This window comes from Kogia breviceps, chromosome 13 (assembly GCF_026419965.1).
Source record: "Kogia breviceps isolate mKogBre1 chromosome 13, mKogBre1 haplotype 1, whole genome shotgun sequence".
Classification (NCBI taxonomy): Eukaryota; Metazoa; Chordata; class Mammalia; order Artiodactyla; family Physeteridae; genus Kogia; species Kogia breviceps.
Genome location: NC_081322.1, coordinates 83,182,032 through 83,207,601, shown reverse-complemented (window position 1 = coordinate 83,207,601; position 25,570 = coordinate 83,182,032). Strand labels below are relative to the sequence as shown.

Below are 25,570 nucleotides of genomic sequence, written 5' to 3'. Positions count from 1 at the left end.
AGCGCTGTGCGTCTGAGTTCCACCGCGCCCCGAGCAGTGCTTTCTATTACTTCATTTATAATTAATCGCAAATTATTCCTGGATCAAAGGAAGCTTGGCCATGATTCAAACAGGCATGTGAGCTCACAGAACACTTCCGTGTGTTCATGAGCACAGAGCCAGTCCACAGACCTGAGCAAGTTCAGTAACACAACTCAACACTGACCTACACTTGTTAACCACTGCTACACACCATACCGTTTGCTCGTTTCCTTCACTGAAGTCTTAAGTCTGTTCGGGCTGCTGTAACAAAATACCACACACTGCGTGCCTTATAAACAACAGAAATTACTGTCTTGCAGTTTTAGAGGCTGGAAGTCCAAGGTCAGGGTACCAACATGGCCGGGTTCTGGTCATGCCCTCTTCGGGACTGTAGACTGCTGACCTCTCACCATGTCCTCACGTGGCAGAAGGGGCCAGGGATCCTCCTGCAGGCTCTTTTATAAGGCACTAATCTCATGATTATAAAGGCTCTGCCCTCATGACCTAATCACCTCCCAAAGGCCACATCTCCTAATACCATCTCACTGGGCGTCAGAATTTCAACACCTGAATCCTTTTTTGGGATGGGGGCACAAACATTCGTAATTACTTTATTAGCTGCCTCCCTAGTGTATAATTTCGTCATAAAAAATAATAAAATATGGAAGGGGAACATTAGAAAGGACATAATAAAACATGGGAAGTAACAAAATTATAGACTTTATTGTGAAATACAAAATATGTGAATGCATTTAAGATGTGTATTGATTCATGGCAACACTGTGCAAATAACTGATTTTATTTTGTGTGTTGTAACTAAGCACTTGTCTTCCAAGTCTTTTGTTCATATTTTTTTTTTTTTTTTTTGCTTGTTTATTTGTCTCCTCATTTGACACTGCACATTTTTTTTTCTTGCCAAATTTCTTCCTTCATTAACAGATATATGTTGGGACTTCCCTGGTGGTCCAGTGGTTAAGAATCCACCCTTCCACTGCAGGGGGCACAGGTTCAATCCTTGGTAGGGGTACTAAGATCCCACATGCTGCACGGTGCAGCCAAAAAAAAAAAAAAGAGAGAGAGAGATACTGGTTTCCAAATACGAGGCTGCATATTTGTGGCTGAGCTTTGTGTTGAGCTGGGAAAGCCCCTACACTGTTGTTCTTGTTCTTGGCATACGGTGCCAGGTCCGCTGATAGATGTTCCAAAGTTCTACAAGAAACATGGGTTCAGCTCTGCACCTTTGAGGCCCTCGGCTTCCTTCTCCTCCAACGTAGTGTGTTTCAAAATAAGAAACCAACTCTCGGGGCAAATCATCGTCATCTGTCAGCCCAATAAAGCCATCAGTAACGTCGCTAACTGGGAGAAATGCTAGTGCATTTCAACCAGCCGAAACCAAACTGTCAAACCAAAGTGTCAATCAGTTATTTTATTTTTCACAGCAAAGGTGTCTATGGCAAGAGGCCTGTGGCAAAAATACCGGACATGGGCTTAAACAACAGAAATTTATTTTCTCAGTTTGGGAGGCTGGAAGTCCAAGATAAAGGTGCCTGCAAGGTCAGGTTCTGGTGAGAGCTCTCTTCCTTTCTTGCCGATGGTCCCCTCTGCACTGTGTCCTCACGAGGACTTTCCTCAGTGCGTGCATGTTGGGGGAGAGAGAGGGAGGGAGGGAGAGAGAGGGAGGGAGGGAGGGAGGGAGAGAGGGAGAGAGGGGGAGAGAGAGAGAGAGAGAGAGAGATCTCTTCCTTCCCTTCGTCTTACAAGGCCACCAGTCCTACTGGATCAGGACCCCACGCTTACAACAGCCTCATTCAACCTTAATTACCCCTAAGAGCCCGAACTCCAAACGGAGTCCACAGCATCCCACCCCTGCTGCCCCACTCAAATTCAGGGCAAGCTCCCATGCAAAATACACTCATCCCATCCCAACAGACCCCTAAGTCTTATTACCTCATACCAGCATCAACGCTCTCATCTAAAGCCCAAGGTCTCATGTAAATATCATCTAAATCAGATGTGGGTGAAATGCAAGGTACGATTCACACTGAGGCAAAATTTCTTTCCAGCTGTGAACCAGTGAAAGCAGACAACTTATGTGCATCCAAAATACAGCTGTGGGACAGGCACAGGAGAGGGACTCCTATTCCAAAAGGGAGGAGAAAAAGGAAAGAAAGAAAGGGTGATGGGTCCTAAGCAAGTCCAAAACCTAGTAAGGGGAATTCCATTAGATCTTAAGGCTCAGGAATAATCCCCTTTGGTTCAATACTCTGTCACCTCCGTGGCACGCTGGGCTGGGGTTCAAGGCTCTGGGCTGAGGCCGTCTTGCCTGTTGAAACCGAGGCAGTGGCCCTGCTGACCTCTGAATCGCCACTGGGGTCATTTTCCCTCTTGAAGAACAGAGTACGTTCCTACAAACAGCTCTCTCATCCCATCCTGGCAAATCCAAGATGTCCAACAGCCTGCCTTCATCTCGTCCTGTGTGGAAAGGCTGAGAATTTTCCAAATCTTCAAGTTCTGGTTCCTTTGTACTTAACAGTTCCTTCTTCAATTCGTCCTCCCCTTTCTCGTTTTATTCTAACAGTCCAGACAAACCAAGCCACTCCTTCCAAACCACTTAGAAATCTCCAGGGGGTAAAGATCCAGTTTCACTCGCTTGCAAGTTTTATCTTCCACAAAACACCAGGACACACTTCAGCCACGCTCCCTGCCACTTTATAACAAGAGTCACTTTCCTACAGTTTCCAATTACATGCTCCTCACTCAGCCCGAGACTTCACCAGAAATCACCCTAACTTCCTATTTCCAAGGTGTCCCTCAGAACTCCTCCAGCCTCTACCCAGGGCCCAGCGCCAAAGTTGCTTCCACATCTTCAGGTTTCTGTTCCAGCAGCACCCCACTTCTCAGTACTACAGTCTGTATTAGGGTTCTCCACACACCTACAGGAAAAGGGAGCGAGAGGCTTGTGTGGTACTGTTGGCTGAGAAGTCCCAAGGTCAGGGGGCCAGCACCGCCGTGCCCTTGGCTTGCAGACCCACACCTTCTCATTATGTGCTCCCATGGCCTCTCCTTGGTGTGTGCACACGGTGGCGGGGCGGGGGGAGCGCGCGCTGGAGAACGAGAGCGCGCGAGAGCGAACGAGAGCGCGCGAGAGAACGAGAGAGCGTGCGAGAGCGAACGAGAGCGCGCGCGAGAGAGAGCGCAAGCGAGTGAGCTCTCCCTCCTCATTTTCTTAGAAAGCTATCAGTCCTATCGGATTAGGAGCCCACCGTTCTGACAGCATTAATTACCTCCTAAAAGCCCTGTCTCCAAAATACAGTAACACTGGGTTAGGGCTTGAAAATGTGAATTTGGGTGGCACACAATTCAGTCCATCGCAAGCTCTAAGGATTCCTTTCGAGAACTGGTGGATTTTTGCTTAAAAAATTATTGGGATTCATGTTATCTATTATAAAAACATACAGCAGTAATTTTGAGGAACGTATCTGTTAAGTTGCTTGAAGAATATCTACAACAGTGGATCACAAACTTTAGAACCTAACAATCACCTACACACCCATTAATTTGCATATTTCTAGGCTTCCCTCCAGACCCGTTGAGTTAATCTAAGGGGCAAGCCCAGGAATCTCTGTTTAAGTAAGTATTCCAGGTGACTTACAGGGAGGCGGCCCATGGACCACATGTGAGAAACAATGATGTGGAGGTTTGAAAGAGTTAATCCGCTCCTCACGATGAGAAATTCCTGGCTTCTCCCTGTCAGGGAGCTTTTCCTCCTCTGCACCCGGTTTACATTCACCATTCAGCTGGCAATTAGTCATATTCTGCCTGTGACACATCTTCTATTTTTGTCTCAAGGCATTTAAATCTTGACTTTTTAAATGAACTTTTCGAGTGTTGTCTTGCAGTCCAAAAGGGATTATAAACTCCTTGAAAGCAGAGACGCCCTGGCGTTGCTTCACAGCTGCAGGAGATTCAAGGACGGTGTACAAAGTAGGCACCAAACACACCTTATTGAATCACTGTGCTTTACAACTTTTAACTTCTTTTAACTACAAAAATAAAACATCTCCTCCCGCCACCCCCCAGCTTCTGTCCTGTTCTTCAGCAGGGAATTTATGCACCTGGGGAACAGAAGCAAGCTCTTCACCCAAGTTCCCCTCCAGATGGCACCTGAGCACAGGCTCTATGAAGTCACGTGCCCGGGAGGAACCTGGGAGGCAAGAGGGCCCGTGCGCAGCCGGGACGCGTGTGCCGCTCAGCCCTTCTCCACACGCGCCCTTGTCGGCCACGCGCACCGTCAACAGCTCTCTTCTGTCCCGTCCCCTGAAACACATTTCCCTTCCAAGTTAACGTCCACCACTCGCCTGTTTTTCTCCCTTTGCCCTCCTGCCTCACCTGCCTCCTCACCTGCCTCCACTCCTCCTCCTTGCTCTCCCTGCTCCTGAAGACAAAAAACTGACTAAGTAAGTACAGTTGTACTGCTTTCAATTTTATACAGTAACATTGGTAGCAGAATGTTGCCACCGATGCTGAGTGAATAAAGAAAAGCAGACAGAGGTGGACTGACTATATAAAACACTAGAGGGGCAAAAGGAGGCTGAGAAAGCCCACTGCACTGTGACACTAGCCACGACCTGTAGCTTTGGGGACATTACGAGGGGCAGAGCCCTGTCTAATGGGCAGGAGCGTGAGTGGGAGGCGGGAAAGGGAGAGAATAAAGATGAACTAATGGAAACAAACCCAATTCAGCTCGTGTCGTTTCAAGGTCAGGTGCGTGCCAGGCCCTGGGGGTACCACGACGACTCAGTTCCCTCCCCGCAGGCCCCCGGGATTCGGGGGCCAGACAGAGCCCTGGCGTGACAACCACCGGGGGCCCCGAGGGACAGGGAGGCGGGCAAGACTCCACAGGGAGGCGGCAACACCTTCGGGCCGGCAGGTCCTGCTGTCGGGGACATGCAGGCCGTGCCAGTCACCGGGGGGGGGGGGGGGGGGCCCGGGCTAGCACACACGGTACCAACAAAAAGAACATGGTTCCTCCCCTCGAGGCTCCCAGAGAGGAGCACGCAGAGAGCACCTGGACGTGCCAGCGAGTCATGAAGACCAGTCTAGGAGGGTTTCTGGAAGGCAGGGGTGGTTCACCACGCCAAAAAGTCTACAAGCATTTTCCTTGGCGGCCGGCTAGAAGCAAGGTGCTAGCGGGAGGCCGGGGAGCAGGCCGAAGGCCCGACAACGTCAGTTCTATCGCGCCCTCTGGGGGGCGGGGACAGCACCTCACTACTACTCTCCGATGGCCTCCACAGCACACGAAGGTCTTCAGTGAACACCTGATGAGTAACCGACAGAGGAAGTCGCCATTTCCAGAAGGCCTCTGCCAGCTTTCCGCGACTGGAGAACGCGCGGCCTCTACAGCCCGGGCCACACGGAAGCCGTACAAAACGCTGTTAAAAACCCATCAGAAAGTACTTTAAGAGAGTCATTAACTTTAACGGGATTTTTGGAAATGGAGCAGCTTCAGGGATGCTCCTCGCCAGCCAGGACAGGCTCACATTTCATCCACAGGCTTCCCCCTCCCCCCCCCGCCACAGCTCGCCAGGAAGGCTATTCCACAACCACACCCGACAGGGCTTCAGTGCCTCCGGGGGAGGGGGCCCCACCTGATCTGCCATCTGTCCGCGGGTCCATGATGACGAACTCGGGCCGCAACTTGCTGATGCGCCGCCCCTTGAGGATGGGCACGAGCCCGCCCAGGTGCTCCAGGTAGAGCGTGTAGCAGGGGCCGCCCACCTCGGGGTCGTCCTCTGTGCGCTTCATGGTGCAGTGCAGACGCTCGCTACCGGTCGATGGGTAGCTGACGAAGTCTCGCATGTTGCTGGGGTCTGGAATTGGGGGCTGGAGGCAGGACACAGAAGGAAGAGAGTGTGGGCACCACTGATACTCTGCACTGGCTGCAGCTCAGGAAGGGTTAACTATGTGCCATGAAACAGGGACGTGCAGTGCTTGGTGTGTGTCAGAATGCCAGCGGTTAGGACTTGGCGCTTTCACTGCTGGGGCCCGGGTTCAATCCCGGGTCAGGGAACTGAGATCCCACAAGCCGCGTGGTATGACCAAAGGGAAAAAAAAGAATCTCCTGGGGGCTTTCAAAAAATACCTAAGCCAGGATCCTGCCTCAGACAATGAAACTGGAATCTCCGGGGGATAAGACAAGCCTGGGCCCGTGCATTGTCTAAAACTCCCCCAGGTGATGTCAGTGTGCAGCCAGGCTTGAGAATCACTATCGCAAAACCAAGATTGTAAACCAACTTGAAAAAAAAAATCATAACAGGTTCTAAAACTGATTTTTTGCGGTACGCGGGCCTCTCATTGCTGTGGCCTCTCCCACAGCGGAGCGCAGGCTCCGGACGCGCAGGCCCAGCGGCCATGGCTCACGGGCCCAGCCGCTCCGCGGCACGAACCCGCGTCCCCTGCATCGGCAGGCGGATTCTCAACCACTGCGCCACCAGGGAAGCCCAACTCTGATGTTTTAGAAAAAAAAAAGTAACCAACAAGCCAATCTGATAATTAGAAGCAAAGATAAAAAACAAAAAAAGAGAATACAGAAAAGAACCTAAGGTGCAGAAGGCCAGAGGCTAAGGGGGAAACCCAGCCTTGAACAGCAATTGGCAGCTATGTTCCACACACTCCCACTGAGAACAGACTAGTTTCTGGGTTACAACCCGTATAAAGGACAGCTGACAGTGAGTGCTGGCAGGGGTCGGCTTCCTCAGCACAGTGGTGAGGAAAGCAGGCCCTAGGACTGACCTGGGCTCAATCCAGACCATTCTCATAACTATCCATGGAGCGAGTTACCTGACCTCTAGGAACACGTTTCCCGCCATCTCACATGGGAACAATGGCAGCATCTGCCCGCAAGTCAGGACTGAACGGACGGACTGACCGTCGGGAGGCCACGGCAGTCAGGCTCAGAATACTGCCTTTACCACAAGAAAGCTCACATCCATCACACAAGGCGAGCCCCTCCCAGGGACACTAAGGCCAGGGACAGACAGCACCCAGGGAGGACTACGGCAGAGCTCTGGGGGGCCGCACGACTCCCGTGGTCCTGCTCCGGGCCTCGCGCCCGCCTCCCTGACCCCACCCTCCTACCGGCGGTCCTTCCGGGGCAGGCAGGCAGCCAGCAGGGTGAAGGAGGAGGAGGGGGAAGGCTTTACCTTGATGGTGGGGATGAAGGCAGTGGAGAGGTAGGAGCAAAGGCGGGGGGGCAGGGTCAGCTTGCTGACGTCCTTGTCCTCTCGCAGGGCGCTGGCAATGGCCTGCTGGCACAGCAGCTGCAGGCTGGACACCCGGTGCTCCACACGTACCACATACAGGGCCGGTCCTGACGCCATCAGCAGACGAGAGTCCCGGTGTCCCCAGCAGATGGAGATGATGGGGCGCTGCCGGGAAGTGAAGGGAGACTATGTGTAAGCTTTTGCTCTTGTGAAAAGCAAAGAAAGATCATGCTCTCTGTGTCAAGCAAAATAAAACGATCTAACAGATTTTTAGAATGTTGGTTTTAAAAAGCACAATCAAGGGTATTAAATCCTACATTATAAAAAGTCGGTATTTTCAGGCTTCCCTGGTGGCGCAGTGGTTAAGAATCCACCTGCCGATGCAGGGGACACGGGTTCGTGCTCCGGTCTGGGAAGATCCCACATGCCGCGGAGCGGCTGGGCCCGTGAGCCACGGCCACTGAGCCTTCGCGTCCAGAGCCTGTGCTCCACAACGGGAGAGGCCACAACTGTGAGAGGCCCGCGTACCACAAAAAAAAGAAAAAAAAAAAGCAAGAAAGAAAATAATCCACCACTTGGCAATGCAGGGCACACGGGTTCGAGCCCTGATCCAGAAAGATCCCACATGCTGTGGAGCAACTAAGCCCGTGCGCCACAACTACTGAGCCTGCGCTCTAGAACCTGCATGCCACAACTACTGAGCCCGCGCTCTGCAACACGAGAAGCCACAGCAGTGAGAAGCCCGCGCACCGCAATGAAAAGCAGCCCCCGCTTGCCGCAACTAGAGAAGGCCCACGTGCAGCAACGAAGATCCAACGCAGCCAAAAATAAAATTAATTAATTAAGGGGAAAAAAAGTCAGTATTTTCATTGAAAAGCAGTTAGATCCCCAGGCCAGAGCACAAAACACCGGAACAGTGTTACCAAGTTCTTTTACATGTATTATCTCATTTAATTTGGTGACATAAAACCTAACTTAGCTCCATATAATGACATCTCTGCCAGGAGATGCAATCAGCCTGGGGTACAGTAACCCGTATTCCTTACTGAGGTTCTGGCTACCTGGATCCTCAAGTAACGGGTAGTTTCCAAGGCTTGGAGAGGTAGGGAGGAAGTAGACCAGATGGCCCTTTCCTTTTGTCCCTATAAGGAACATTTCAGAGTCAGATCAACATTAGATTTGAGTCACAAGCTCATGACCCAGGGAATAATAAAAGTCTCATACTTTCTCATGAGTAAAAGAGGATTAAAGGAGATGAAAGAAATCAGAGTGCTTCTGGGACTCATCACAGGTGATAACCCACAGATACTCAATCACTGTTATTATCAGCCATCCTTGAGCCAATGGGGCAGGAAAGGGGAGAGAGAGGAACACAGTTCCTGTGGCAGCTGCTCTAGGGGTTTGTGGCCATTATTTGCTTTGAAGAGGCAGGCTGGAATCCAAATATGCAAGTTAGAAACTGGTTGCACTGGAAAAAAAAATCCAAAGCTCAGGGGTGCCATCTAGGAAAGATCAGCCAAGGAAGAAAGAAAGAGGTGGAGGGTGGTTGTGATGGAGAAGCAGCGAGAGAATTTGTTCATTCTGATCCAGACAGATGGAGTTCTAATTTAATGAAGTCTTGAGGGGTTTCAAAGATCAGAAGTGGGGATACCAGACCTTTTATACAAAACAGGAAGAGAACTTTCACAACACTTTAGTGACAAGCATCAAGATAAAAGAAACATGAAGACACTTGCTTAAAATAGCCTCCAGGATCAGCTAATTCTAGCTTCAAATTCAAAACAAAAATGCAAGGCTGAAGATAACTCATCTTTCATTTCCATCATGGCGAGGCCGGGCAGCCGATGGGTAGGACCACAGCCGCAGTCCCCTGGAGGAGGATCGTAGGGCCTGGAGCTCAGTCTGGGGGCCTCAGAGTACTTCCAAGAAGGGCCTCCTTATAAAAGGATCCCTCACAGAGGGTAGACCCCCACAGAGGGAACTGTTAGGTTAGAGCAAGACATAATCACTGCCGAAGACACGGCAGACGACACATAAAAAATATACGAAGAGAGTTTCTTCAGTATGACCAACCCCCGTAAGTGCAGTTTGGGACAAAGCTCTGTTAGTAGCATAATCATGCTTGATCTTAAAGCTGTAAAGCACCCTGACAACCCCCAAGTCTCCAAAGATAGTATTTACAACCTACAGCTCAAATAATGCAGAACCGTTTCCAGTTAGCACAACGTGACTTGGTTGGAACTGGCTGCAAAAATACCAGACACTTCTTTCTTCCAACTTTCCATGAGTTTTGAATCCAGCTACCTGATGTCCCAGTGGTCACAATGCAAGAACACATATATTCATCCTCTCTTCCGCTCCCTCCTCCTGGTTTGCTTTTCATAGTAATTACCTCTGTGTTAACAGCTGATTACATGTGTTGGGAGGGTCTCCTATAAGATTATCATTACGATAAGTATGTTATCTCACAGCTTTGTAAAAAAGGAATTTAAGCCACTTTATAGACTTTCAAGTCTATAAACAGATAAAAATCCTATCTGTCATAATTACAGGTATAATCACTACCCATCTTAACAAAAATTAACAATCAGGTCTTAAAAACTTACTACATTCCAGTAGCACATTAAGGTATCCTAATAAGCACCCATATTATCTCATTTAATCCTCTCAACTCTGCCACACAGGCATCGTTATTCCCAGTTAACATATGTGGAAACTGAGACTAAGAGAGCTATGTACCTCACAGCTGATCAACAGGAGAGCTCATTCTCACCCACCCCCCAACCCCACTGCTTATGCTCATCCTACTGCAACACGCTGCCTCTCTGTCAATCGCAAATACAGTCATGAACCCAAATTCTCCCCACAGTTCCTCCCTTAATCCGCTCGGTCAAGGCTATCTTACTCAGAAACAGACCCAGCAACGGACGTGTAGAAAAGGCAAACAGACAAGAGAAGAAACGAGCTGCATAAACCGCCAGTGGAGAATGACCGGAATGACTCCTTACGGCGGAGAAGAGCCCCCAGGTCGCGGGGGCCCGCACTCGGAGGTACCCCCGCCGCCACGCAGGGCTGCCGGGCGAGCGGGAAGCAGCGGAAGGCGGAGGAGGGGCTGCGCCCTCCACACCCGGCATCGCGAAGTGAGGAACAACGAGAATTCTCAGCAAGGAGGCGTGCGAGGACTGAGAACTAGAACTGGGGAAAAAAGACCTGGAATAGTTTGGCCTGGAGAAGTGATGCCTGCAGGGTCTCAAAGGACCTGTTATCTGGAGCAAGGTGGCCAGGAAACCCCCTTTTCTAAGAGCAGGACAAGACCACTACCACTAGGAATTTACTATGGTCCAGTATAGTATGGTACAGCATTCACTTACTTGCCCAAGTCAGTGATGATTTATTTATTTCACCAAAGGGGGAAATCCCACTCATTTGATTTATTTTTACAGCATATGCCCCACGTAAGATAATAAAGGAGCAAAATAAATACTGGTGCCTTTGCCATAATACATCTTAAAGCTGTATTAGAAAAGTAAGGAAACATTTACAACTAGTGAAAGCTGATATTCTTGTCTGAAGATTCTGAGGTATCACTGACATGGGGAAACGGACTGTCATAGTTACCATTGAGTCTGAGGCCAGTAAGTAGGGCCATGACCTCTCAGGATCCCTGTAAGTCCTGTAAGCCCGTAGGAAGTCCTACTACCTGGGATCTAATGCACGGCACGGTGATTACAGTTAACAATACTGTACAAATACTTAGAAGTTACTAAGAGAGAAGATCTTATATGTTCTCAAAACAGAAAAGAAATGGTAATCATGTGACATGAGGGAGCTGAGAGCTAACTTCACGGCGGTAATCATACTGCCACATACACATATAGCAAATCAAGACGTCGTAGACCTCAAACTTACAAAGTGTCCATATCAAATATATCTTAATAAAACTTGAAATAAATAAATAAGAAAATGAACACACACAACAAAATCCTTTTATACCTTGTTTGTACTTTTATAGTTTTCTACATGTCGTCTTACTTTTTACAAGAGTCTCGTTTCCTGCTGGTGCTCATCTTCCGGTGCTGTTTACTGGTGCTCCAGCCTGCAAAGCCCTCAGTACAAGCGTGCTGTTTTCTCAGAAAGGACAGGAATCTAGGCGGTGGTAAAGGCACATGCCCGCAGACACAGGGTAGGGGCGTCCTGATTCAGCGGCCCCGGGCCCTGGGACCCGCCGCTGCGGGCAGAACGGGAATCCCTTGCTCACTGCCCTCGGCAGAGCGTGTCCAAGCGCACCTTCCCCCGGCACGTCCCACCCACCAGGATTAGCTGCAGCGGAAGAGGACCGTGTCCAACATTCTCTTCCAGCGAACCTGGGAGCACGAGAGGGTGCACACAGACGCGACGCCCGCAGATGAATGTTTTTGTTTTTGAACAGCTGCCGTCTGCTAGGGAGAAACTCAGCTGTAAATGTGTGGACTTCATCGCTTTCTCAAATTGCACAAAATGACTATTTTTAGAAACGATGGCTAGAACTTAATTTGTGTAGGAATTCGGCATGTAAATCTAAGGCAAAAGGGCAGGACAACGAGCTGTATCTCGGGGAGTATCGATGTGGCGGGAACCTGGTGCTTTGGCGAATCTGCTGGCCCGATGCCAGGTGTCCCTGGGCCGGAGAGGGACGAGAGAAGCGGCCAACGGACAGTCAGGCCGTCCCTCTCTCTGTGTCAGACGCCGGCTACTTACGAGGACAGCAGGTTCGTCTGCTCACCCTCCTTCTGCTGCCACAGCATCATGGAAGGTCAACGGCCTGTTTCAACCCCTTACGGCAGGCGAAGAGATGCTAAATACCTCCCGACCTCATCTCCTGCTGCTACACGCACGACCCACGCCACGCATCCGTCCCATCACGTACTCGCCTCCTGAGCTGTCAATCGGTCAGTCAGTAAATCCCTGTCAAATGTGTGCAGTGGGCCAGACACATGCTGGGCGTCGGGATTGACACGGAATAGAAGCAGCTCCCTGCCTTCTCGGAGCTGACGCTCTGGGGAGGGGAGGGAGAGAGAAGTGCCCCAGGCTCTGTGACAGGGATGGACCACCCGGTGGCGTCAGCTAGTGAAGAATGCTACGAGGTAACAACAGTAGGATAAGGGGCTGGGGAGCAGAGAAAGCTTCCATGCAGGAAGTTTCAGCAGCGGGCTGAGATGAGTGAGTTGGTGACGCTTGTGGCCGGACCTGAAAGCTTCCTCACCACAACACCGTTTCTGTGTGCAGCGGTGCGCTGCGTGGAATCCTCGAAAAACTTAAAAGGGAATAAAAAGCGGGGTGTCCTTGCCATGTTAAATATAAGCTATTAAAGCAGGATTAGAGTCAAGAGGCAACAAAAGGGTCAAACCAGCTACACTGGCCCAAGAGAGAGAAAAAGAGGCCATCCAGGTGCACAGCTGCTGGCTGATGGAGCCCCGGGATGAGGAGTCAGACCCCGGGAATGTCAGAGGGGTCTCCTGTCTCCCAATCGCTTTCCCTCCTTTCTGAGCTCCCCTAGGAAGAAGGTGGGGATCTCTGTCTTAGAGGAAATGCACTTCAAATGTTTCACAGCCCCTGGTGGAAGGGGGTGTTTAATGTTTGTACAGGCGAGTACACAGGAGGAAAGCCTTCCAGAAGAGTTCACTTTTAAATAGACCAAGGTGGTGACTGTTCACCGTAAAACTGTGTTGGCTGGAGCCATGGACAGTTTTGAATATTAAGTTACGATGATCTGGCCACCAACTAAGCTGCAGTAATAAAAGCTAGCTCAGGATTCAGTCGCCCAAATCTCCGTTTTGAAAGAACATGCCGTTCTTGTATTTTATAAGCAGACAGCCCAGAAGGGACTTTCTCAGCTACTTACAGCAAACAATGGGAAAAGCACACCTGTGGCAGCTTTGAGAGAACAGGTACAATTAATTCTCAACAAAAAAAGGGCAAATACAGTTTTGCTAAAGAATTCTCCTTCAAGAGCACGGAAGTCTATGACTGTAAATGCGCTCTCTCACTTGATTTTTCGGTTCCCACACCTACCATCTTCCTCTTCTAATTTTTTTTTTTTTTTTTTTTGGTACGCGGGCCTTTCACCGCTGTGGCCTCTCCTGTTGTGGAGCACAGGCTCCGGACGCGCAGGCTCAGTGGCCATGGCTCACGGGCCCAGCCGCTCCGCGGCATGTGGGATCCTCCCGGACCGGGGTGCGAACCCGTGTCTCCTGCATCGGCAGGCGGACTCTCAACCACTGCGCCACCAGGGAAGCTCCCTCTTTTAATTTTTTACCCAAATATCTTACATCAACACCTGAACCTTACAGAATATAAGGCAACTCCACCAACTTGCCTTTAATGCAAAAAAAGTTCATAAAGCTAAAACACACACACAAACCAACCAGCCCACCCAAAAAACCCAACCATCCAACCAAATAGAAAACACATAGACCTGAATTACTGAAGCCTGTGAACTTCAGACAGTGGTGCTAACCCTCAAAATCTGTGGTCAGAGGATCAGATATACAATTACATGCAGATGGTTACAGAGAGCACCTAGTGTGATCGACTCTAGACTTTTAAATTATGACAGGAAGGAAAAGAAAATAAATTACAGGAGCTTCAGGAGCTTTTTTTTCCTTCTAGGAGCTTCAGCCACAGGCACTGCTGTTATGAGTAACTCAGGAGAATCAGTTTTAAAGTGAGGCTGCCGCAAGTTTGTGCTGGGCAACGGCTTTGTACGCAATAACCTGCAATCTCATTAACTTGTAAATAAATTATCCAATCTAAACTGCATTTAGTTCTTTTTATAAACAGCCCAATAAATTACCTAACTTCCTTCCTGCTATAAAAACGTTCCTGCCTTTGGACAACTTGAATAGCATAGTACAGACATGTGATTCTAGAATCATTACAGACAACAGTTAAGCTGGTGCTACATATAATCAGTATTGTACTTGGTTTTTAATAGCATCGTTAGTTAACTTTATATTATTGAGGCAATTTTTCCAATGGTTGAAACAGACTCTCAAATGAAAAGAGAGTCAACAATTTATTAAAATGCTGAGACGCAGTGTGAATATCTTTCTCCAAAGGAAGGTGAGCCAAGCCCCTCTCATCCCTGAGCCTCAGGTGGTTTAAATTCAGGACCTATACGTTAATTTCATGGGCGAGCTGAGAGCTTTTGCAATCAATGGTTAAGGCCATAGAGGTTCTACTGCGTTCTAAGCACAGTGAAGATCAGAAAAAAATGAACAAATCGTGGTCTCTGACTTTAAGAAAATAGGCAAATAAATAGAAAAGTGTAATACATGCCATAGGTATTAAGCAGTGCACTGGCAGTAGGGTAACAATTACTGTGTAAACAAGGTAATCTCTCCTTCAATCCCAAATCCACGTGGACTCCAATATCTACGTTTATTTTGCCACACACCTTGGCCTCATGCTAACGGCCTCAACTCTGCTCCACTTTAGCTCTTCCTGGGTTCGCCTCATCACCTAGAACTACTTCACGTCTAAAATAGGAATCTGCGTTTCCTATCCAAGAACAGCTTCCCATCCTGTGTTTATCACTTCTTCCTGAACATGCCTTATTACGACTTTATATTACTTGCCAGTCTCAGGTCACAGAGCAGATGCTACCCACCAAGGTTCCCTGGCTGTCCATTTCTATACCATCCTTTGCAGTTCCCTGAATTCCTTCCAGTTTTGGTCTCTCTGCTACATGAATCTCTCCAATTCCTCATTTCAGGCTGCCTGTACCACTTCTGCCTCTCGGAGTTGCAGAGGCGGCCTGGGCAACGTTGACTCTCACTTTAAAACCACGCTGTCCTGCTCTGGCCGGGGCTTGATTGCAGCTTGTTACCTTGAAGGGCTCCTGCATCACGTTCGATGCACTAGCACTCAGAGCTTTGAGCTCAGGGCCAGCTGTGTAGGAGCCCCTCAAAATATGTTTGCTGGGTGCTTGAACAAATGAGCAAACAAATACGCTTATCTGCCCACAGAAGATATTACACTGTCAAAAGATACATTTAAATCCTGTAACAACTCAGCAACCAAAAAAACTAGCAATCCAATTAGGAAATGGGCAAGGGTCTTGAATTGACATTTTTCCAAGGAAGATATACAAATGGCCAACAAGTACAGGAAAAGGTGCTCAACATCACTAATCTTCAGGGATATACAAATCAAAACCACAATGAGATAACACCTCATGCCCATTTGGATGGCTATCATCAAAAAACCAGAAAATAACAAGTGCTGGCAAGGACGTGGAGAAGCTGGAATCTCTGGGCACTGCTGGGGCGGACGTAAGATGCTGCAGCCACCATGAAACAGTATGGCAGCTCTTCAGAAAGTCAGACACAGAATTACCATATAACCTAGCAATTCGACTTCTGGGCATTTATCCAAAAGAACTGAAAGCAGCAACTCAAAGAGATATTTGTATATCCCTGTTCGCAGCAGCATTATTCATAACAGCCAAAAGCTGGAAGGAAACCAAACATCCATTGATGGATGAATGGATAAACAAGATGTAGTGTACACATACAATAGCATATTATTCAGCCTTAAAAAGGAATGAAATTCTGAAACAGGCTACGATGTGGATGAACCTCGAGGACATTATGCTAAGTGAAGTAAGCCAGACACAAAAAGACAAACACTGTATGCTCGCACTTATATGAGGTACGTAGAACAGTCAAATTCACAGAAACAAGAAGGTATAGATAGATTTGGTTTTGCAAGATGAAAAAATTCTGGAGATTGGTTACAAAATAATGTAATACACTTAAAAATGGTTAAGACAGTAAATTTTATGTTATGTGTATTTTACTACAATTAAAAAAAGATACTTTTTTTTTTTTTTTTGCGGTACGCGGGCCTCTCACCGCTGTGGCCTCTCCCTTTGCAGAGCACAGGCTCCGGACGCGCAGGCACAGCGGCCATGGCTCACAGGCCCAGCCACTCCATGGCATGTGGGATCCTCCCGGACCGGGGCACAAACCCGCGTCCCCCGCATCGGCAGGCGGACTCTCAACCACTGCGCCACCAGGGAAGCCCTGATACATTTAAATAATTCATGCCTGCACCTAATTACAAATTTCCCCAAATCTGGTGTACCTGTCTCTCTGATGCGCTGGGTAAGGTTAGGACATAAGTCCTAGTTTATTATCACGCCCATCAACCGTCAACTCACTCGCAGACTACACCCCACTACACTCCACTGTGGTGGAATTCTGCCTCCACCATAACTGATCCAGACCAGAAACGAGGCGGTCTAAAGCTTTCTGGGAAATAAAAACAAATAGAAAGGGGCCCACATGTGCCCACTTTCTTAAACACCTTTAAGCTTCTTTACTGACTGTTTAACAATAATTTAGTTTAACTGTAAAAGTACATTACTGGCATAACAAACAAAATCAGAGTAAACACATGTAAATCCAGCATTTACTTCTCTGCAAGCTTCTGGTTTTTACTTCAGAATGATGGTAAACACCAGCTCACTCTGCTTACTCACTGTGCACTCGTTTGCGAATGGAAATGGGTGTATTTTGGTTAAGAGGCAAAAGCTCCTTTTTCCCTTACTTCTTCTGGTTTATACCCCATAAGTTAATTCAGGTCAACGAAAGAGTAAAATCAGTCAAAGATAATCACAGTGAGCAGATAACGGAGGCTGGGTGCAAACTAGCACATCAGAGGCACGGCCGGCTGTCTGGCGCACATCCTTACTTGCACAAGCGTGTCCAGTGTAAAGATGTGCTCCCCGCGAACATTGTAGAACTTGACCATGGCACTCTTCAGAAGAGGGCCACTGGGAAGGTCACCGAGCTGGCTCGGGCGCTCCATGCCAGCGACTGCCAGGAGGTCTCCCTGCGTGCACCACTGGGCCACCACCTCTGAAAGCAGAGAGAGGAAACTGGTCAGCACGAGGGTGGGACCCTTGCTTTCCTGCAAAGATGCTCTGGCTTGGTCAGAGTCTGAATTCATGACTGAATTATTTTTCCTTGAAAGATAACAGTGTGCACCCCAAAATATGCCACATTGGCATGAGAATTATGTAGAGCTGAAGGCAATGGAGAAGAAACAGATAGAAGAAAAGCTCTCTCCCTTCCCCCTACTTGCCTAAAAGCAGGACATAAATCTGTGAAGGTATCTACCCATCCCCCACCAGGAAGGACAGAAATGAACCGCTGGTGACAACTCTAGACCATTATCAACACCAGGGGAATCTGCATAACAAACTTTACTAACTGGCCCTTATCTTCCGTTAGCTCCCCCATATATTCACCTTCCCACAATTTGCTGTCCTAGAAACTTCAAGTCTTCTCCTTGTCTTGTCACTTCTCCAAAAAATGTATTGTTCTTTTGTTAACATGCTATCTAAACCCTTTGAGCTACTCATCTCTGTGCTTCCGCAGGTAAACACGGTGCATGTGTTGTTAAACTTCTGTGTGTTTTTCTCTGGTCAATCAGTTTTTTTGTCAGTCTAACTTACAGGGCCTGGTCTGAGAGCCTAAGATGGGTAGAGGGGAAATAGCCTTTTCCCCCCCTCCCCGCTACATCCTCAAGAAGGAGGAAAGTCACAATAAAGGGTAAAAACCCCCAATGAGGGGAACCAATTTACAGTTCACTGTGTGATAAACAGAATTCCCCAAAGGTGGGATACTCAGCAGATTTTTCTTCGAGGCAGAACTTCCTCAGCAAACATCAGCAAGGCAAAATCCCCCCAACCCCAAGAATCTGCAATGAAAATGGAGTTGACAAGGGTGGGAAAGCGGGCTGGCCGTGGAGACCACGAGGGGCCCAGCACTGTACGTTCTTGTGCACATGACACAGATCACGGTGTTGGTGACAGCTGGGGAATACCAGGAGTCACCTTTCTTCACTGGAAAAGTTCTCTGATGATGTTTCTTCGAGACAGTAAAAAAGAAATACTAGACCCTTTTGGTCTACAGATCTTCCTTGGCTTACAACAGGGTTACGTCTGGATAAACCCAGTGTAAGTTGAAAATGCACTTAATACACCTAACCTTTCGAACATCATAGCTTAGCCTCACCCACCTTAAACATGCTCAGAACACCTACACCAGCCTACAGTTGGGCAAAATCATCTAACACAAAGCCTATTTTATAATAAAGTGTTGAATGTCTCACGTAATTAACTGAATACTGTACCGAAAGTGAAAAACAAAGTGTCCGGGTGCAGAGTGGTTTTAAGTGTATCGGTTTTTGACCCTCGTGATCGCGGGGCTGCCTGGGAGCTGCGCTCACTGCCGCTGCCCAGCATCACGAGAGAGGATGGGACTGCGTATCACTGGCCTGGGAAAAGATCCAAATTCAACATTCAAAACACGGTTTCTACCAAACGCATATCGCTTTTGCACCGTCATAAAGTTGAAAAACCCCCGGTTGAACCACAGTCAATCAGGGACCGTCGGCACCTTGCGAGTCAAACAACCGACCTGTCCGCGATGGGACCGGTGAGATGGAAGAAGCTGCAGTGAGCCGTCTCTGACAGCACCCGGAGACCTCTTCCCAGCATTTACTAACGTATCCCGTAAAGTGGTGGACAAAAATAAATAAATTTTCAAAAAACGACTGCTGTCCATACCACACGTAAGACTGAGATATTCTGAAACCAAGACAGAAGAAACTGCCTACATGCAGCACCTACTGGATGACACCAATTTACTGAAACGTCACCTAACTTTCTGAAATTGGGAAGACAGTGCAAAAGCATCTCGTGTCACGAGGGCATAAATGATTGAAAACATTTTGAGCTTAGCCTGAGATTTCTAGTTAGGTCATCGCAAGAATGCTAAATTTGCCTGTATTTTTAGCATAAAGCTCAAGTCAAGAACTTTCACATCTGGGGGGGGTACTTAGGGTCGCCTTCCCAAGTCACCTCACCTTCATGTTCCCAATCCTCTCGTGCCCATTGTGGGAATGTGTTAGAAGGGTTGCTCCAATATAATTTAGTTTGATAGAGAACAAAAGAATACATCCAAGGAATAAAAAATAAAGTTTCCATAGGTAGTTTCCAAGATGGTGAAAAATGTGAAAAACTCACCCTATAAAGAATACAAAGGAACTGAGTGGTCATTATGATATTTTCAGTCCCGATCAGACACTTGGCAGAGAACGAAGTTCAGGACGGCAGAACTAGGGGCAGGTACTGATGAAATTAATAAACTTGGTCAAAAGGTTTGAAAACAGAATTTTAGAAGAACAAAAGTAGAGCTTGGATCACTAAACGTATGAGAGAATTTAGGATGACTATCTTTTTGTTTTAGCTCCATGAAAGACAGAAAATTCAGAAAAGAATTTACAGAAAAGTCCAAGGAATTTAAGTTCACCATCATCGTAAAAAGAAACTTACTCAGCTCCTAAAGGGTCCATTTGTGATAATAAAGAAGGACTTCTACATGTCCCTCCGGAATTTATAGGCTAAATAATTCCTTACAATTATAAGTTTTGAAACAGCAAGTGGGACACTTAAAAGAGGGAGTTTAACTTGTTTCCAAGAATATCCAATAGTTCTGAAACAGAATTAAGTGCTTGTGGGGCGTGCAGGCAGGTATGGTGCATTCCCGCCTATCAACAGTTAAGTACGTGGACTTGATTCTCCATATCCCTGGCATTCCTGAACAACTCAGACAAGCAGCAACATGGCCAGGACTCTCTGGCCTGATGGCCACTTTCGAAGGACATCAGCAAGCTGAACTGAAGGTTCCGGTTTGCCTCCCCACCGCCGGGCCCGGCAATGGCTCCCGTTCAGATTATAGCAGGTCCCCTCACCTCGAGGACCAGAAGCAGCCCTGGAATGTCTGCACCGCACCATTCAACCCTGAAGAACTCACCAGAGGCGCAACCTCAACGGTATCCCTGAGTTGCAAAATTCAGAACCCTGCGAATGCTTACAGACGCCTATCTTCCCTTGAGACGGCATTTCATTAACGTCCCCCAGGACGGCATCAGCCCGACTGCTGACCTTCACACCGAGGCCTCGGGTGTCCTGTGTGTCACCTGCTGCCGCCCAACACCCGCAGTGCCGGCCGGAGGCAAGCGGCCCACGCCCGAGAGGATCACTCCCGCCGTGGGGGGAGAAGGGCAGGTGAAGACGAAGGGGACCGTCAGGAATCCCTCCTCAAGGTGAGACTAGAGAGGAATCGACTTGTCAGCTAAGCAGAGGAGTGAACAGACTCCATTCAGCCCGGAAGAGGCCACTGCAGAGGCCGGGGACCAACAGGCCTGGCTGTGACGCCCAGCTCGGAAGGCTGGCCCCCCCGGGCTGATCCGTACCTTTCAGCCCCGACTGGATGACAGTAGGAGACAAGTCGTCATAGTTGCTCATCAAGCTGATGTCTCCTGAGGTGAAGCTGACGGTGAGCAGCGGCTTGACGTTCTGCACTGGGATGGGATACGCCGCCGGACCATCTGCGGGGACAGAAGCGCCGAGTGAAAACGAGGCAACGAGCACGTGACCGGAATCCAGGCCTGCGTGCTGCAATCCCGCGGAGCGCCTCGAAGCTGCCGAACAGTGCCGATCAGACTCTGGGCTGTGATATTACCAGGTAAGGCAACGCTGCACAGCACTCGGGAACGACACAAAGCATCGGGGGCGCTTCCCGGAGCACCCTGGAATGAGAGGCGCTGGTGACCGCAGCCCCGGGGGCACCAGGCAGGGCTCCCTGGGCTCTGTATGCCGTGCTGAGAGCATATGCGTGCAGAGTTTATTAACCTCTGTGGTCACGGGTTTACATGTTTCTGATGATGGGCAAACGTAAATTATCTGAACGTCGCGTAACGTATAAGGAAGGTGGGAAGAGGGGTGGAAACGTGTTCTCAATCCTGGTCCAAAGCGCAGAGAAGCTGCCTTTCAACCCTGAGCACTGCAGGGAGTGAGCGGCCACCAGGAGCTCTGCTGTTGCCAGCAGAGACCCCACACCCGGAGAGAAGGCCATGGTCGGTCGTGGCTCACACCCAGTGCCCAGCCAGCAGAAAGGAGCCCTGCTTTGTGCGTGCGAGGAGACTGCGCACTAAGGAGGGAGCCGCGAGGGATGAGGCTCTGTATCCTCCCACCGGGCGGGCCAGCCTGTGGAGGGTCCCCAGTTATGACTCTCCTTTGCTTCACTTTTAAGATGCTGCAGGTACCTACCTCTGTGCTCAGATTCCCTAGGCCACCAAGAAACACCCTGCTCTATCTGAAAGGCAAATCCCAGTCATCCTCCAAACTGGCCCTCTGCTTCTGAAGAGGGTAACAGGTTAGAGTAGTAGCCAGGAACTGCGTTCTGCTCTTAGACTTACTCTGGACTTGCTTTATCAACTTGGTCTCTGGATCTTGTTTCCTCCCCTAATAAATGTGGATAAGCAAATATGCATTCAATCTAGCAAAGTCCTGTTTTAAAAGGATGCTGAGTCCAGTGCTGAAAGACACTGGCTTCATCACCACGAGGTGGAGGAAGGATCAGCACTTCGCTCAAGGCTGGGGCCCCACTAGGTTGATGGATTTCCAGGAGCGACGAACGCTCTCCCTCCCGAGACCCACCAATCCGGAAACACTACCGCCAATCGACATTTTTTTCACAGGGTCTGAAACAATCTTTCATTACTGATCTGAACACTGCCTTCTCCCTAACTGAATGAATGACTATGTACATGTGTACGTCTCTGGGAAGCATGACACTTTATCACGTCCGGGACAAGAGGGAGAAGACTCCAGTTCCAGTGAGGGCAGATGCTGATGGGGGAGAAAGTTAAAAATACTCTCCCTGGACCAGCCCTTCACAGGCGGAACATGCCCACAGCCACAGGGAGGGGTAGAAACTGTCCAGCCTGTGCCTTTGGCCCATTAAGGGCACTCAGCCAGCAGTGTGAGCACAGCTGCCCGGAAGCCCCGCGGCAGGCGACCACGGGGAGAGCCTTCCTTCCGCTGTCCCTAACATATTCTCCTCTTTAAAAAGAGAGGTTGCAGCAGGGGATGGGACACTGGGGAAGAGCCAGAGCCCTGAGTGGGCCAGTGCTGAGGGCTGACATTGGTGACGGCCAGTGTCGACACCAAAGGCTTCTGCTTTGGGGCTAAGACACACTGCAAGGGGTGAAGGAAGCTGGAACCTGAAATTATCCCCACCGAGGGTCTGAAACAATCTTTCATTACTGGTCCAAACGTTAAGAAGCCCCGACGTCATCTACTCTAATCTAACGTCACTGTGAGGCTTGGGGGCGGCGGGTGAGGGCGGCAGGTTCACCTAACTGAGAAAGCGCAGACCTCCTGCCTGAAATAAAAAAGACAGACAGGCGCGTGGATGCCAGCCCCGTGTACCGGCCTGCACTACGGGCAGAGCTAATCCTTTCCCCACACAACGAAAGCTACGGGCTTTAATAACGTCAGGGACTTGAAACACCACAGATTAGGGTATAAGAATAGTGCAGCATTTTTCATCTTCGGCTCTCCCTCCTCTCACTAAGCAGCTAAGTCCCACGACACCCCAGGGACATGGAAACGGCCGTAAGTCTTGTTTCAGGAAAACCTAAGCCAACGGAGCTTCGTCAACCTGACCAGTGATTCTGCAAAAAGGGATGGCAGCGAGAAGACGGTCCGGCCAGGACCAGAGGTTAGGCCAGTTCTGCCTCGCACTTCCGTTGAGAACCCTGCCCGGTAGGTCAGGGAGCCGTGCGCACGGCGGGCCTGTCCCTGCCCCGCGGATGGGTTCAGTCTCCGGCCACGCTCTCGTCCCCACGGAGCCCGCGCGCTACCTTGGGGCGGGGAGTAGTCATCGGAGTCGGTGTCACTCTCGCTGCTGTCCTCCACCAGGAAGGCGGGGTAGTTCCAAGACATGCTGAGGATGCCGTCTGACTCGTGCAGGAGGACGTGGGCCAGCATCCTGCCGTGGCAGTCCATGACGATCACCTGCCCGTCAGCCGTGCCAAACAGCACCTGCAACCAAGGACCAGGACTCGTGACGGACAGGGAGAAAGGTCTGTGGTTTCTGGCAAACCTCACCACCTTGACTTGTCCACCAGGACCAAAGAAAGAGACCAGGTAAGCAACTGAGGAAATATACAAAGCAGGAAGTGGCGGAAACTTAGCTGGCTGTTACTGGAAGAATTTTAGTCCTCTATTAGTGAAATGTGACTAATGCTATGATAAATATATTCATTATGTTATGTGGACGTTTTCAAACACCAGCAAAATCACTGTTTCACCTTTTGTGGGCTGTTTTCTTTGTTTTTTTTTTTTTTGCGGTATGCGGGCCTCTCACTGTTGTGGCCTCTCCCGTTGCGGAGCACAGGCTCCGGACGCACAGGCCTAGCGGCCATGGCTCACGGGCTTAGTTGCTCCGCGGCACGTGGGATCTTCCCGGACCAGGGCACGAACCCGTGTCTCCCGCATCGGCAGGCGGATTCTCAACCACTGCGCCACCAGGGAAGCCCTGTTTTCTTTGTTTTGTTTTTTTGGTTGAAGGAGGAGGGCTAAGAAGAGGATAATATTCTCTTTTTTTTCTTAAAAAATAAAAAGCAGCAGCAGAGGTTCATTGTTAAAAATCTCTTAAAGAAAAACTTTAAGTGTATGTAAGCATGTCTGCCTCATGTTCTATTTCACTGAGACGAATAATGGTGTTGATGTATTTAAGTAATAATGTTCTAATGAATTCATGGTATGAATACATTCATTAAGTGCTTACTTTGGGCCAAGCACTATTCTAACCAGTTTACCTCATTAACTGTCAAAACAATCCTGGAGCTAAGTGCCAGCACTGCTGGCATGGAGCTGAGACAGGCCTGACGCCCTGTGTGCCAAGGGCCACTCCTAGGGCCCCCCAGGCAGACACACGGCCAGGGCTAACGCACAAGCAGGCGGGGGAGACTGGACGGCGGTGGATGCCCTCCATCCGAGCAGCAGAGGAGCTGCTCGTGGCTGCTCAAAGCTACCCCCCCGCCGCCCCCGCCGACTGTGTCATCCCCCTGGATGACCCGGAGGGGACCCTTGGGGCCTGGGAAGCAGGACCTCCCTGAGGAGTATACCGTGTTACCTCCTGCTTTGTGTGCTAGGCTCTGCAATTTCTGCATCTGCCAGCATGGAAATCTTTGTATCTTTTGTGTCTAATGACATCTGTTTATCCACCAACAACTCATTGTGAGAACCATACCAGGATCTATACAAAGGGAAAGTTATTTAAAACTTTTAGGTCCATACTTCTTTTTGGTTTTTAGATTTTGACACTGAGCTCCTTGAGGGCCAAGAACGTCCACAGCTGTACCCCTGACAGCTAACAGAGCTTTGGGTACAGTGGGCACTCAATAAGTGTTTACGGTTACATGAATTAAAGTGAATTAAAGTCAGTGACGATCAAAAGGCAATTATCCTGATGATTACGAGAGATTAATTGCAAGGGAAGATGTATTTCATTTAAAGCAGTCATAGGCTCACAGCATTTACAGAGCTGTTTTAGATAAACCAACTGTCCATCAAATATTCCTTTAAACATGATCTACATTTTTAATGACTGTAAACTTTAAAAAAAAAGAAGCTAAAACAGTTTTCCCCCAAGGCCAGTGATGAATCATCATCGAACGCTGCTTAAAGGAAAAACAGATAAGACGTAATAGGAACACAGTAAAAATCATTTTTAGAAAAAGCTGAATTCTTGGCTGCCAACAGAGAAAATAAACAGTATCCACCAGCATGTCCACAAAGACCTCGTGCGACATGGGCAGAGAGAGGCAGGCACCGGAGCGGCGGGTCAGAGCCACTGAAGCCCTGGCAGAGGCAGACACCGAATACGCTTCCTGAGCAGTCTGCAGTGCAGATAAACATGCAACGCGACCCCCTGTAACTTCAACTGAAATGTACAATTTACATATTTCAGAAGAAAAAGGCGTGTGGGAACCCCACTGTAAAGCAACACCCCAGGAAGCAGGCTTTTCTTCTCCCCTTTCCACATCCTCACCCATTTGTTCAAGCATGTCTGAAGGGCAGCCCCGTACCATGGTGTACGTGAAGGGGTTACTTCATCACCTGTGATTTTGTTTCTCCTAAACGTAGCTCATTAGCAGGCACGAGCAAACAATTATTCCTCTCAAGTGCCCAGGATTAAAATGTATCAACCCCAAACAAGTTCCCAGACCCCTCCTATTATGGCTCCCACAGTCTCCACTGGCACAATCACCACTATTCTCATATCTCACTGTGTGGTTATTTGATTTGTCTGACTCCCATGCTAGACTGTAAGCTTCTGAGGACATGGACTATGTCTGCTCTGATCGCTGCAATCTCCCCA

The 25,570-nt window shown here is 49.0% G+C and overlaps 1 protein-coding gene across 3 annotated transcripts in view; it reads right to left on the bottom strand.

The window, feature by feature from the left end:
• Nucleotides 1–25,570, bottom strand: part of TULP4 (TUB like protein 4) — a 223,230-nt gene that overhangs the window by 21,507 nt on the left and 176,153 nt on the right. For all 3 annotated transcript variants that reach the window (XM_067011103.1, XM_059083531.2, XM_067011104.1), the window contains 5 exons: nt 23,046–23,226; nt 20,592–20,726; nt 17,019–17,185; nt 7,224–7,448; nt 5,670–5,904 (listed from right to left, as the gene is read on the bottom strand). In XM_067011103.1, the coding sequence (XP_066867204.1) occupies nt 5,670–5,904; nt 7,224–7,448; nt 17,019–17,185; nt 20,592–20,726; nt 23,046–23,226 (943 nt within the window). The remainder of the gene's footprint in view (nt 1–5,669; nt 5,905–7,223; nt 7,449–17,018; nt 17,186–20,591; nt 20,727–23,045; nt 23,227–25,570) is intronic.